At 41.5% G+C, this 12,108-nt stretch overlaps 1 protein-coding gene across 1 annotated transcript in view; it reads right to left on the minus strand.

Moving 5' to 3' along the window:
* Nucleotides 1–12,108, minus strand: part of SMOX (spermine oxidase) — a 56,115-nt gene that overhangs the window by 18,219 nt on the left and 25,788 nt on the right. Inside the window, exons 2-3 of the mRNA XM_052780804.1 lie at nt 6,844–7,078; nt 2,090–2,316 (exon numbers count right to left, since the gene is read on the minus strand). Coding sequence (XP_052636764.1) covers nt 2,090–2,316; nt 6,844–7,051 — 435 coding nt within the window. The 5' untranslated portion in view covers nt 7,052–7,078. The remainder of the gene's footprint in view (nt 1–2,089; nt 2,317–6,843; nt 7,079–12,108) is intronic.

Here is a 12,108-nt window from a genome sequence, read left to right on the forward strand (position 1 = left end):
GGCTTAAGCTGTCCCTTACATATTTTTTTATCACAGGGAGTAGCTGTAGACATTTTTACAATCCATAAATGTGAAAGCCTTTTCTGTCTCCTAGCGATAAAGATATCCTGTGGCAACGATAAGCTAATTATGTGTTGCTCAAAGAAGATTAACTTTTAATGTGTTGTTCTCTCATGTCACTGGCTGCCCCCTTTCTCTTGCTTTAAAAGAAAGGGTAGATTTACCAAATTAATAATTTCTAAAACACTGGCACCTTGTTATAGGCTTTATCATATTGGCTGTACCTCAAAGCTAAGCAGGTCTCATCTTTATATTCTCTTCTCATTTCAGAGTCTGCCTGCCTCTGACACCTTTGCTTTGCTGGAGATTTTCCTGTCATCTTTGAGACAGGATGATCACCAAGCACTGCATGCAGTTTGGCGGTGTTCCATTTACATAAATAATGCTGCTCACTGCAGTATTTTCATATACTGCCTCTTTCTTTTCTAGTCTTAGTCACTGTTAATCTTGCTCCACACACACCTCACCTGTCTTTTTTTCCTGGCTGGCTCTGGTTCCGTTTTCAATCCAGTAATTTGAAAAAATTGTTCAGATGAATTATCCCCATCTGCATTTGTCCAAGAAGAATTCCCTCCCTGCCACAGGTTGCTAAATTCCTTCCATAATGAGGAGGTTTCTTTGAAATTCCTACTACCCCTCTCTCAAACTGAAATGATTTTGTGCCACCCCGTCACAGATTCCAGTTCAGAGACCCAGGGCAGTGTCAGAAGTCTTTTCAGACAAAAAAAAAATCCCCATTTCTGCTGCCCATTCAACTCTTGATAATTCTTTACAGGCTACAGTGACTTTTCTCTTGGTGGCTTTCTAAATGCTCATGGACATATTTTTAAACACAAAGTATGCAACAGTAACCTGAATCTAGTGTGTTTAGCCAAGCGTCAAATACTGGTGAAGTTCACTGTCAGATGATAATCTGAAGGTTTTAGGCATGGCTACAGCCTGATGAAAATAATAATGTTTTGCTCCATTTTATATAACCCACTGAGAGATCGCATTACCTGGAGGACTAGACATTCTGCATTGACCCCCCTGAATGTACTTCATAAGTGACATTAAAAAACATATGGGGAATAATTATAATTAACTTTGGCAAACCTCCTTCTTTCACTTCACTCTACCTAAGGCCAAATCTTCCTACTGAAAGCAGGTAGAACTAATACCAGTCCTTCACACGTGTTCAACACACAAATCAGTAAGAAACCCCATTTTCCCTCTGAAAGAAATACTGGAATGACAGCAGCAGTACCAAGTTACATGAAAGTAAGTTTGGCCTTTTTGTGAGTCTAACATCAGCTAATTGCTTTTTTAGCAGAGGTTAATCTTTCCACTAAACATGCATTTTCATTTCCATCCTGCAGGCTTCTATTTAGTGTTTTTACGTTCTGCATCGGTAGTTGGTTGGTTGGGGTTTTTTTTCTGTTTGGCTCTTCTGTCACATACTGAGGCCCTGAACTGAAGAGGAGGTCACCGAACATAGAGCAAAAGAAGTTAAAATAACCTTAAATTTAAGCCCACGCTGGTCTGAGTCTACTAGAAAAGATGTTCCTTTCCTTCTGATGCAAGAAAACTTGCAATTCCTACGATACTCCGCTGACTTTGGCATACTACACAGCACACTATGGTATTTATAACGTCAATAAAATGTCACAGGGCTACAATATTTAGCTGGTTGTTGCTAAGGTTTTACATTCTACTTTGTTTAGTAATTTGATCCCTCCTTTACCCTTTTAATTAAGTAGCAACTTTCTAGAGCAATGACTGGATTTGCCCAGCAATAGTTGCTGGAAGTGATTAAATTGATGACAAATGTGGAAAGATTGTTCTTCCTAACAACAGTGAGTTAATCCCGCATCAGGGACAAATGGGGTATAGTTATGCAAATGAGAGCAAACTAAGTGTTGATCTTTTGCAAAGAAATTAAAGACATTACTGGTTTTCTAGCTTTGTCCAATATCCAGAACCTTAAAACTGTCAAGGGTCCCAGTGTTTCAGGCAAATCTACAAACTGACAAAGCAGCTGAATACCAACCTCGTTGTATAAATCACTGAATTCTTCAACCACATCTTTCGGGATCCTTTGCCCATTGTTGGTAAGATGATAAGCCACCCCATTCTTGGAGTAAAGACTGATCCGTCCAACACTTCTCTCACCATCAGTAGTCTCTTCAAGTAAACCATTGTCTTCTGCTAGATGATAGACTGGGTTTCCATGTGAACCATGAATCCACGTAGCTCCCAGTTCAAAAGTGGCGTGCCCTGCAGGAGAGTAAACCAAGCAGACTAGTTACAGAAGCCCATTTTTCTGAAAGCGTGTCACACTCAACCCTAAATAAAATGTACATGTGCAAAACCAGAACAATTGCTCAAGGACACCACGTGTTTGAACATCACTTAAGCGAGCTTTCTCTGTTAGACAAGGGCAATGCCAGTGTCCTTCAAACCACTCTTTCAGGATACAAGTTTAGATAGTGCTAGAACGATGGGATGTTTCCAATAAAGATACATCACAGTGACACACCTCTGATACTTGAGGTGAAATTCAGAATCTTCTAGGTTCCCAGTTCTTATCATGGTTGTTGCTAGCTGCTCTGTCCTTGCTACTTGGCCCTTCTAAAACATCTTCTCTAAACCTGCACTTAAGAACATGACCAGAAAGCAGAGAATGTACTGCTTGGACTGCAGCACAAGCCATGTGCTAGTGAAGGGGGTGTGGGAAGGAAAAGAGCTGTAAGAAGCCACACTGTATTATTGCAAAAAGGACATATAAATATACTTACATAAATATTAAAGTCGTAGGGAAAGAACAGAGTACCTAAAGACTTCAAATATCCACTGTATTCGAGAGGAGGGGATGCATACCCAGACACAGGAAGAAAAGCATCTACAGCAGGGAGATACAGGAAAAAATTGGATTGCCCTGGGACAGCAACATTGGCCTGCATACTGAACTTTATCCTATGATTAAAAATGCATGTTATTTACAAATATACCGCAGACTAACTGCAATACAAAAATGCATTTCCATTCCCCAAATAAGTAAATAGGTTATAATTTATTACTTATGCCTTTGAAAATTTAAATCAGGTTCTTTAAAAAGATGCACTGTAAGGTTAAACACCAAATACATTTAGTCTTCATCACCTATACTCTGCCTGCAAAACATAAAGAGTTTGGTCAGCCCTGCTCTCTCCCTTCCTTATAACTAATGGGGTTTACACCAGGGCTCTGACCCCTCCTAAGCCAGCGCTGCCACAACTGGGCTGATAGCACAGGGAGATGTTCAGCAGCTGAAAGGAGGTGCTAAAAATAATAACCCTGGGTCATGTCCTCCACCCACACTTTTATACATTCTCAGAAGTCCAAAGCTACCTGTTTTAAAGTCTGACAAAGCTGTGTTCTCCCAGCATCCCAGCCAACACCACACTGTGCAGCTCGCTCTGCAGAGGTGCGTGAATTAAGTGGGATAGTTAATAGGATGCTGCTTGATGAAGAAAGGATTGTGCAGTTACCAGTCATCGTATACTGTTTAACATGTAAATATATGCTCAGACAGAAAGACACTGCAGCACTGCTATAATGCAGTCAAGTTTAACGGGTGAAAGCTCGAAGAAATGCTGCTCTCCAGCTGAGACACTGCCTCCAAGGGAAGCTCCACATATCTTGTTTTTCAAGCAGACAACCGCCTCATCATTAAGGAGCATGCTTATTGCCCTTCAAAATATGCATTACGGGACTCGAGAGCGCAAGATTTCTATGTGTACCTAAAACAAAGCATGTGCTTCAGAGTGTGCAGCATCAAGTCACAAACGTGTGAATATTTAAGGCGCCACAAACTCCAATACACTCCCAGAGCACCCAGCCTAGCGGAAATGACTGCTGTACGTTGGCAGCCAAAGGTACAAAGCTCATAAATATTGCATGCAGCAGTCACCTTGTTAATGCAATCCTCCTGCGAGTCATCACATGCCAGATCAGCAGCAGGAATACTGCCTGCTGCTTTATGTCAGGAGCTTGCTCTCTGCTACACTAACAATCGTCCTGTATATAGCCCTTATTTATAGGGCACCTCATCTTTGAGAGAAAAAAATATGCCAGCAGGTCCCACTGTATTGGTGCCCAGTAACAATTATGATGTGTTCCAAGTTCTCCTGTCTTCAGTAGCTGTGTGGAATATAATCAAATACCAACAAATTAAAAATAGTCATTCTCGCCTGTAGAAACTCACTATCATCACTACCAAGCAGATAAGCCAGTTGTTACCTAGTGTACGTTACATGATAAATTATTTAAAAGTGTAAAATTAAATAACATCTTTTTGAACAGAGATAGCTGATTTACTTGCAGGGCCTTAAAAGATTTTAGTTTCAATATTAACCTACTTTGAATGAATCATCCGATACAACAAAAAATAGAAAAAAATCTGCTTCCTATTCTGTGAATATAATTACTGAGACACAAGCAGCAGTCAAAACAGGCCTATACACAACAATATACTATACCAGCAATTTTCCAAAGGAAGGCACAGGTTGTGCATCATGCCTTCTAAATACGCATGGGAACTTTCACATTTCCCTTTGCAGCCCTGACTATTCCTTGGGCATCCTGTGGTGAAGTATCTGCAGCAGACACAGGTTTTATAGATCACGTACAAGAAACACACTCACAACCTACAAACACACAGACCCTCTGCCTCACCTGTGCTAGAAATGATGAACCAAACCTCTGAAAATCCAAATTATTCCCCTGTGCTGAGTAGCAACATACTCTATGCAGTTGAGGGAAAATACTGTCCCCTACAAGACACAGCATGGCTCAGTGAGAGTAGAATTATTAGAATATAACCCTGAGAAGGTGCCACAGATCTAAATTTTATCTTTAGTCAAGTGTGCAGACAGGGGAGTGGCCAGAGAAGTTTAACATTTAAATGCCATTTAGACAAGCAGATCAAAATGGTTGTGTGTTGAAGACCCAGAAGAACCACTTCTGTAACAGTTTTTTGTAAGCTTTAGCCAGTTCTGAGAAAAGAGCAGGTCTTGCATGCCCCAGGTGCAATCTTGCTGCTCCAGGCAGTACAGAACAAGAAAACACCCCGCAGGACCATGCTCCCCTTTTGCCCTTGTACCAGGGATTAAGGAGGTTCTGAGTACATGCTGCTTCTGAAGATTTCACCACCCAACAGAGCTCCAAAATTATTTGGCTAAAGGGCATGGGAATCTGCAATGAGCACAAGGAGTCAGAACATGGACCCACCTTGGGAGAGAACTGCAGTCCATACCTACACAGCAGAACTTTGATAGTTTGCAGAAGATAAGAAAAGACAGACAGTTTGTAGTTTTAGAAAGGTATTAAAAGATCGACTTTGGATTCCAGTCCTCTGCTCTGCAACTAACAGTTACATCTACAAACTGCAAGATCCCCACCAGACTGAAAAGCCTGCTCTTGTCTCATGTTAGTTAAGAAGTGTTAATGAACAGGAGGTAGATTCCCAGCAAAAGCAAAGATATAAGTAACCGGTGAAGGTGTCCAAAGGTGAGAGGATTGGTCTCAATACTAGTACAACAAAACTATTTCACAGGTGCACTGACAAAATGATATATTGCTCCCTGAAGATTTCAGGCCTTTAGCACTTCCCTCCTATCACAGACATGATCCAGGATATTTTTAATACAGTGTATTGTGAGTAAAGGACACACTTCCCATTCTAACCTCTATGCCAAGTCTCAGCAGAATGTAAAGTGCCCTATTCAAACCCTGGAGATTAGACTTGTCTGACTGCCTTTTCATTCATTTCCTTTCTGAAAGCTCATAGGACCCTGCTGTTTATTTACTGTAGTGAGTTTATCGAGTAAAATATAGTAAGTGATGTAAGCACCTGACAAAAAAAGAAAGGAGGGCAGCAAGAGGCCAAAGTTAATAAATATAGAGTGGGATCAAGAAACAGAGCCAGTTAATTGAAATCAGGAAGGCAATTCAGTAAAAGTGAAGAGCATTTTGCCTCCTGTGGAGAAGAGACAGGCAATGCCCTTCTAGATACCAGGGAAAGTTTCACTGAGTACTGTGCTGCAAAGGGTAATGTTTGTTCCAGTAGTTTTGCATTTAGAGATTTTACAAGCCCTTCCAATTGACATGGGATTAAAATATCCAGTGTCTGCACCTTTATTACACACTGAGAAAGGAAGCCACAGAGGTAGGAAAGCTGCAAATCAGGATGAAAGGGTACATTGAAGAGGTTTTTCCAGAAGCCTGATTCACAGTGGGTAGTGCCCTACACAGTAAATTAGTTCTAGGGAAATGAATGGGGCTATTTGTGAAACAGAATAGCTTGGAGCTCACCCCTTTGCAAGTGATGTAAGTCACTGAGAAACAGCCGTTTGCTAGCCAGGAGATTTACTGACTGCTCCTAGTCAAGAGTCAAGCTTGAAAACGGTGGAAACTGTCTCAATACAGTTATTTAATCACGGAACGCTTCTCACAGACCTGTTACACAGAGCTCTTCCTGTACGAATGAAAACGATCACCAAGGTCTTTATTTTATAGAAGAATGGGTTTGGAGCAGCCCTCCCTCAGAAAAGATGCACAAGATAGCTCAGATTCACCCATCCACCCTGAAAGGAGCCCAAGGTTTTATGTTCCTGACAACATTAAACCTCAAATAACCTTTTGCATATTGCACCTTGACTGAAAAGGCACATTTCCAAGCTCAGATTAATCTAATGACAACACAAAGCCTTGCTAGCAGAATAAAGCAAGCCCAACGCATTATTCCCAAAATGCTGCTCTTACCAAGTTTCACACTTTGCACGCGGCCTCCAATTCGGTCAGTCGCCTCAAGGATAGTTACATCCGTGAAACCGCTTTCCAAGAGCGCTTTTGCTGCTGACAGGCCTGCAAGCCCAGCACCGATAACTACTATTCGAGGCTGTCGTTTTCTCTGTAGGCCACTACTAAGAGGATCATCCGTGCTGTCTGCAGATATTTCACAACTTTGCATGCCGTCCAAGCTCTCTTTCTAAGGAACCTATGGAAAAAACAAACAAGCGTGTTGAGGGAACTCGGCTCAAACTTATTCTCTGCAGTTAAAAATCCTAAGGAAGTCTATAAAAAAAAAAAGTCCAGCAGGAAAGAAAGAAAACTTGTGAACTAGACCCAGCCTTCAAAATGGGATGCATAGTAAGGATAACTGAGGTCAAACTGGGATGCAACAACTTTTTGGCCTGGAGCACCAGTACTGGAAACTCCAGAAATCTCCACCCTCTTGTACCATGTAGACTATTCCTGGAGAAGTCAAAGGATTTTGAAACTCCCATCTCTTTATATAACCTCCAGAAGTGGCAATTTTGTGGTAAAGACTTTTAAAAAAAAAAAAAAAAGAAAGAAAACCGCATGCCCAGTGCCAACAAGCATCCCCAGTGCCTACAACACAGCAATGAAGCTTCACTTTGCCTCTGTGGCAACCGCAAAGCATAAGCTTCAGATCATATAACTACGGGACTAGGTAAAGAGGATTTAGCTCAAAGCATGGAGATCAGATATCAAACCAATCATTACAGAAATGGTACAGACAGAAAAATGTTTCAACTGATGAAAGCCAAAAAGAGCCAGCTGAAAAATTCACAGCCACATGATGCAGCCCCTGGAGCCAACACTGTCCTGCCACATCAGGATCAGCCTCAGTCTTTGATGGAGAGGTTCAAACCCATACCAGTCCTGACTAGTCCAATTCTACCTCCATCTACCCAATGCATCCAACTGCTCCTCCAAGCAGTATCCTATTTTAATTTGCAAACTCCTAGAAGTCGTCTTTTTAACCACATATACCCTTAGTTCTTGGGTCCCATTACCTTATTTTAGTACATGGCCTGAGTCCATGGTTAAGGTTGAACCTTAATCAGGGATCATCAGTGTAGGACGTCTTTATACATGAATGTCAATGTCTAGTCATCTGGCTCTGGGTAGGTTCACACCTGCCCTCAAGAGCATGAAGAAACAGGGTACAGAGACCCATACTCCACTGGCCCAAGCAGACATCAGTCCTGACTTGCAAAGGATAAACACACAGCCCAGGATTCATTGGCCCTTGAATCAGCAGGTGCCCAATGATTTGGATAAAGCTTACACATAATTCCTAGCCTTACCATCTTCACTACCCAATGCTTACTGAACACAGAGAAATCCAAGGAGCTAGTGTGCTGCCTCCACCTGTTGCTGAGCTGCTGGATACAGCTTCTGAGCTCTTCTCCAATTCTCCCAACACTTGGCCAGTGTCAAAGGCTCCTGTTTCTCTCTTTCATCACCAGGAAAAGAGTCAAACCTTTGCACTTAAGACACTGCTGGACTACTGCAGTACATGATCACGTGTACTAATGAAGTACACAGCAATATCGGTTTCATTTGCAAAGTCCCTTTTTTCTCTGGGATCTTAAAGCCTTTGTGTATGTTGACCAAACGTCTCCTGCTCTCTGTGAGAGAGGTGACACCAGACTGCAGTCAGCAGCGATTTAAGCAGTGGTATAAAAAGTAAAGTGGTCCTACTGGAGCTCTTGACAACTTTTGAAAATGTTTAGTTTCAGCTGGAACAACTTCAGCTCAATCCAGCCTATCTAGGCTCACCTGCAAGAGAGATTAGCACAGTGCCTGTAACAAACTCTGCTCCTGCCAAGACAGCTTGTTCCAACTGCCACTGAACAACGGAACAGGTGACATTGAGCCAGCTCTGGCTGCAGCCACGCTAAAAACTTCTACCTGCGATTACATCAATCATCTCACTGTTTTCATCTCCTGACCAACAGATCTCAACTAGCAGATATTTGTCATAGGGAGCCAGACATCGGTGTTTGGAGAGTTATTTCCAAGCTGAAGTCAAACATGCCAAGCATCCAATGCTTTCTAGTCCATGGCAAGAGTCATGAATCATGGTCATCTGACAAGTGGAAAAGCTGTGAGCAGCTAAAATCAGGCACGGGACTTACTTCTCAGCAAGCTGGATTCAAAACCAGTACAACAGTCTGAAGAAGTAGCAGTGAACAATTTCTTCCCCGTTCCACAAGAAATAGTAAAGATCTGGAGCAGGCAGCAGGGTGGAGGATGCAAAGCTCCTTCCCTACAGCAGCTGGTGAGATGGGTTCAAGTTTCCAGTTGCAGACACCTTAGGACTTGTCTCTACTTGGCTTAGATGCGGATTCATTCCTCTTGTGGACTTTCCTCACCTGTGACAGGAGTGTTTTGTTCTTTATCTTAATCCACTCTGAAAGTGGATTTGCAGAACAGGTTAAGATAAACAGGAATATGGCACTCCAGGTATGGAGGGCCTCCCCTGGAAGTCAGTTGGGAACTGCTCCATGATGTGTAGGTTAAACCCTCACCAGTCAGAGGCTGATATGAAAGACGAAACCACCCCTCAACAGACACAAGAACACACATCACAGAGATGAGGGTCAACATTCTAGTTAAAAACTGAACCAAAAAGGAAACATCACTTTCTCTATTTACTAGTGCAGGACTATGGGAAGGAGCTGGGCTTCCTACAAAGAAATGTTTTTTCCACCATCATTTTTATCTTCCCTTGAGGTTGAGTGAAGCCACTACATTTCTCGGGTGCTGTCAATCACTAGTCCTTTACCTCCCCTCCCAAGCATGCCTATTTATTGACTTTTAATCTAACAAGATAAGAAGTGAAATTTCCCTGGGTTCTTTTAAGATGGGCCCCGAACATTGGGATCTCTGTATTCAGAGCTTCAGCAAGTCATATTGAAGAGTTTGGGGTTGGTACAAAGAGGAATGACCCTCTTCTGGTCATACTAGCTTCCAGCAGTAAGTCCAATAAGGACATTGTAAGGTAGAGCTAATGTCCAGACCTCTGAGCATAACAACCCCGGGGACTTCTGCCCCTTGCATTTGCCAGCTCCTTTTTGAATCCCTCTATACTTTGCAACAATTTTGTGGTGAGGAGCTCCACAGTCTCTTAACCTTATGCAAATATTAATGTCCTTTCAGTGGTTTCAAAATGGCTACCCAATGAAAATTGAGGACATCCCCAAAAACTATGTTATAAGAAACAGTGAACAGTCATTCCCTGTTCACATTCTCTTCGGTGCTAAGGACCTTCATATATGATCCTAGTCATCTCTTCTTCAGGAAGAAATAAATCTTAATCTGGCTAGTCCTTCCTCATTTGTGAGCTATTATAAACTCACAGCTGAAATAACTCTTATTGGAAATGTCTTCGGGATTTATTACAACCCATAGACATTCTACAACACTCTCTACTTCTCATCCAGTCTCCAGATAACACTTTGATGCATGTTATTTTAATTGCCACAGTAAATAAACATCTTTTCTGCCATCTACATCCTATAGAAATTGAACCATTTAGCTCAGTTCTTTAAGTACAGCTTTCCTAATCCTGGCTTGGGCAAACTCATGTGAATTCTTCACATGAAAGCTTCAAGAAAATGTTTTCCCCTCCTGTTTCAGCATTTTAATATTGGATTAGGTGACCTGCCTAGACAGATGAGAAAATAACGGGGTATTTTGTGTGTACAGAATCCTGATTTAGAAGCTACCCTTAATTAGCCAACAACCTCTACCATATGATCGGCAGGGGAAGGCAATTAAAATTTAGCAAGAGCTTAAGCTTTCCAACCAGGATACATACTCCATCGTGAAAAGAACAGACAACATAAATATATGAATCCCCACTACACTTTATTTCGGTATCAATTATACGCTCTGTTAGGCTCATAAGTAAGACAAGCACATAAAACATGGTCTGTTACGTGCAATGTTCTGCCTTCAGTACTTGCCAAGCCACCAGCCACAGCTTGAGTCAGTGAATATTACTAGGTCCTCTGACACAAAGGTAGTTTGGCTTTTTACTTTTTCTTGATTGCCAAAAAGGGTTGTTTCTTTTTTTTTTTTAAATCACAGGCTAAGAAGTGTTAGCTGTTGTACTGTGAATCTCTGAGGCTGTAATTTTACTTTGTGTCCATCTAAGAGCATGGGTAGTACTAAATCATAGCTTGACTAACAGTAAAATTCCTCCTGCTTTGTCTTGCTTATAGCTTTCCTTTGAGATAGCTAACAGGCACAGGCTATCCACAATAAAATTAAATCTAAAAAAATCCAAATACACATCTTCCTTCTGTCTTAAAAAAAATAGCTTTGATCCTCTTACCTCTTGTGCATCTAAGTGTCTCACTCATGATATTTAAATAACCACTTCTTCCAGACCTGCTGCCTTTTCTCAGTCTCTACCACCATTCTGCCCTTGCCTCCCTAGGTGCCACTACCTTTCATTCATCCCTTCTCACTACCATCCATTTCCTTCATTCAAAAAAATACCTAAAAACAACCCCCCTCCAAAAAAAAAACCCCAAAAAACCCACAAACAACAACCTTGAGCTCAACTGCTGTTTCAAAGCAGGCAAATCTTTAGAAAAATATCTTTTCAAAGATGGACTTCATTCTACCAACCCAGAATCATGAGTTTCCATTCCTTGCATTCGTACCCTTCAATCCTATGAACTCCCCATCCCTTAATTTCTGCTGATCTTAGTTATGCACCCAGCCCACTGACTGCTCCCAGGGAAACAACTCTTCATCCACATAGAGGAGCCTTGTTAGCTCTCCCCAGGACTCCACACTTATTGCTATCCTAGCAATAATTTAAGAAATAATTTTGAACAGATTCCTTTCTTTCATCCTTTTAACAAAGATATATTCTGGTTATATCCTCTTTAACGCAGAGTGCCTTCTACTTATTTAAGTTACAGTGGCCCCACAGACAATGGCAACCTAAAAACAGCATGAATGCAAATGTCACACTAGCCTCCTCTACCTTTAATCCAGCAGCAATAGCAATAAAGTTCAGAGGTATGTCCACTTCATGATTTTTTTTTTCCTCATTTTTCCAGTAAAACCTTGCATGTCACAAGGAAAAAGCCAGAGAATTAAGGCAGTTCACAACTGCCTTCCTTATTACAACAATACTCTCTGATCAGGCTATTCTTCTAGGACCCTTAAGAAAAAGGTCACCAAGGCTCCAAGAAT

The sequence above is a fragment of the Harpia harpyja genome, chromosome 2 (assembly GCF_026419915.1).
Source record: "Harpia harpyja isolate bHarHar1 chromosome 2, bHarHar1 primary haplotype, whole genome shotgun sequence".
Lineage (NCBI taxonomy): Eukaryota > Metazoa > Chordata > Aves > Accipitriformes > Accipitridae > Harpia > Harpia harpyja.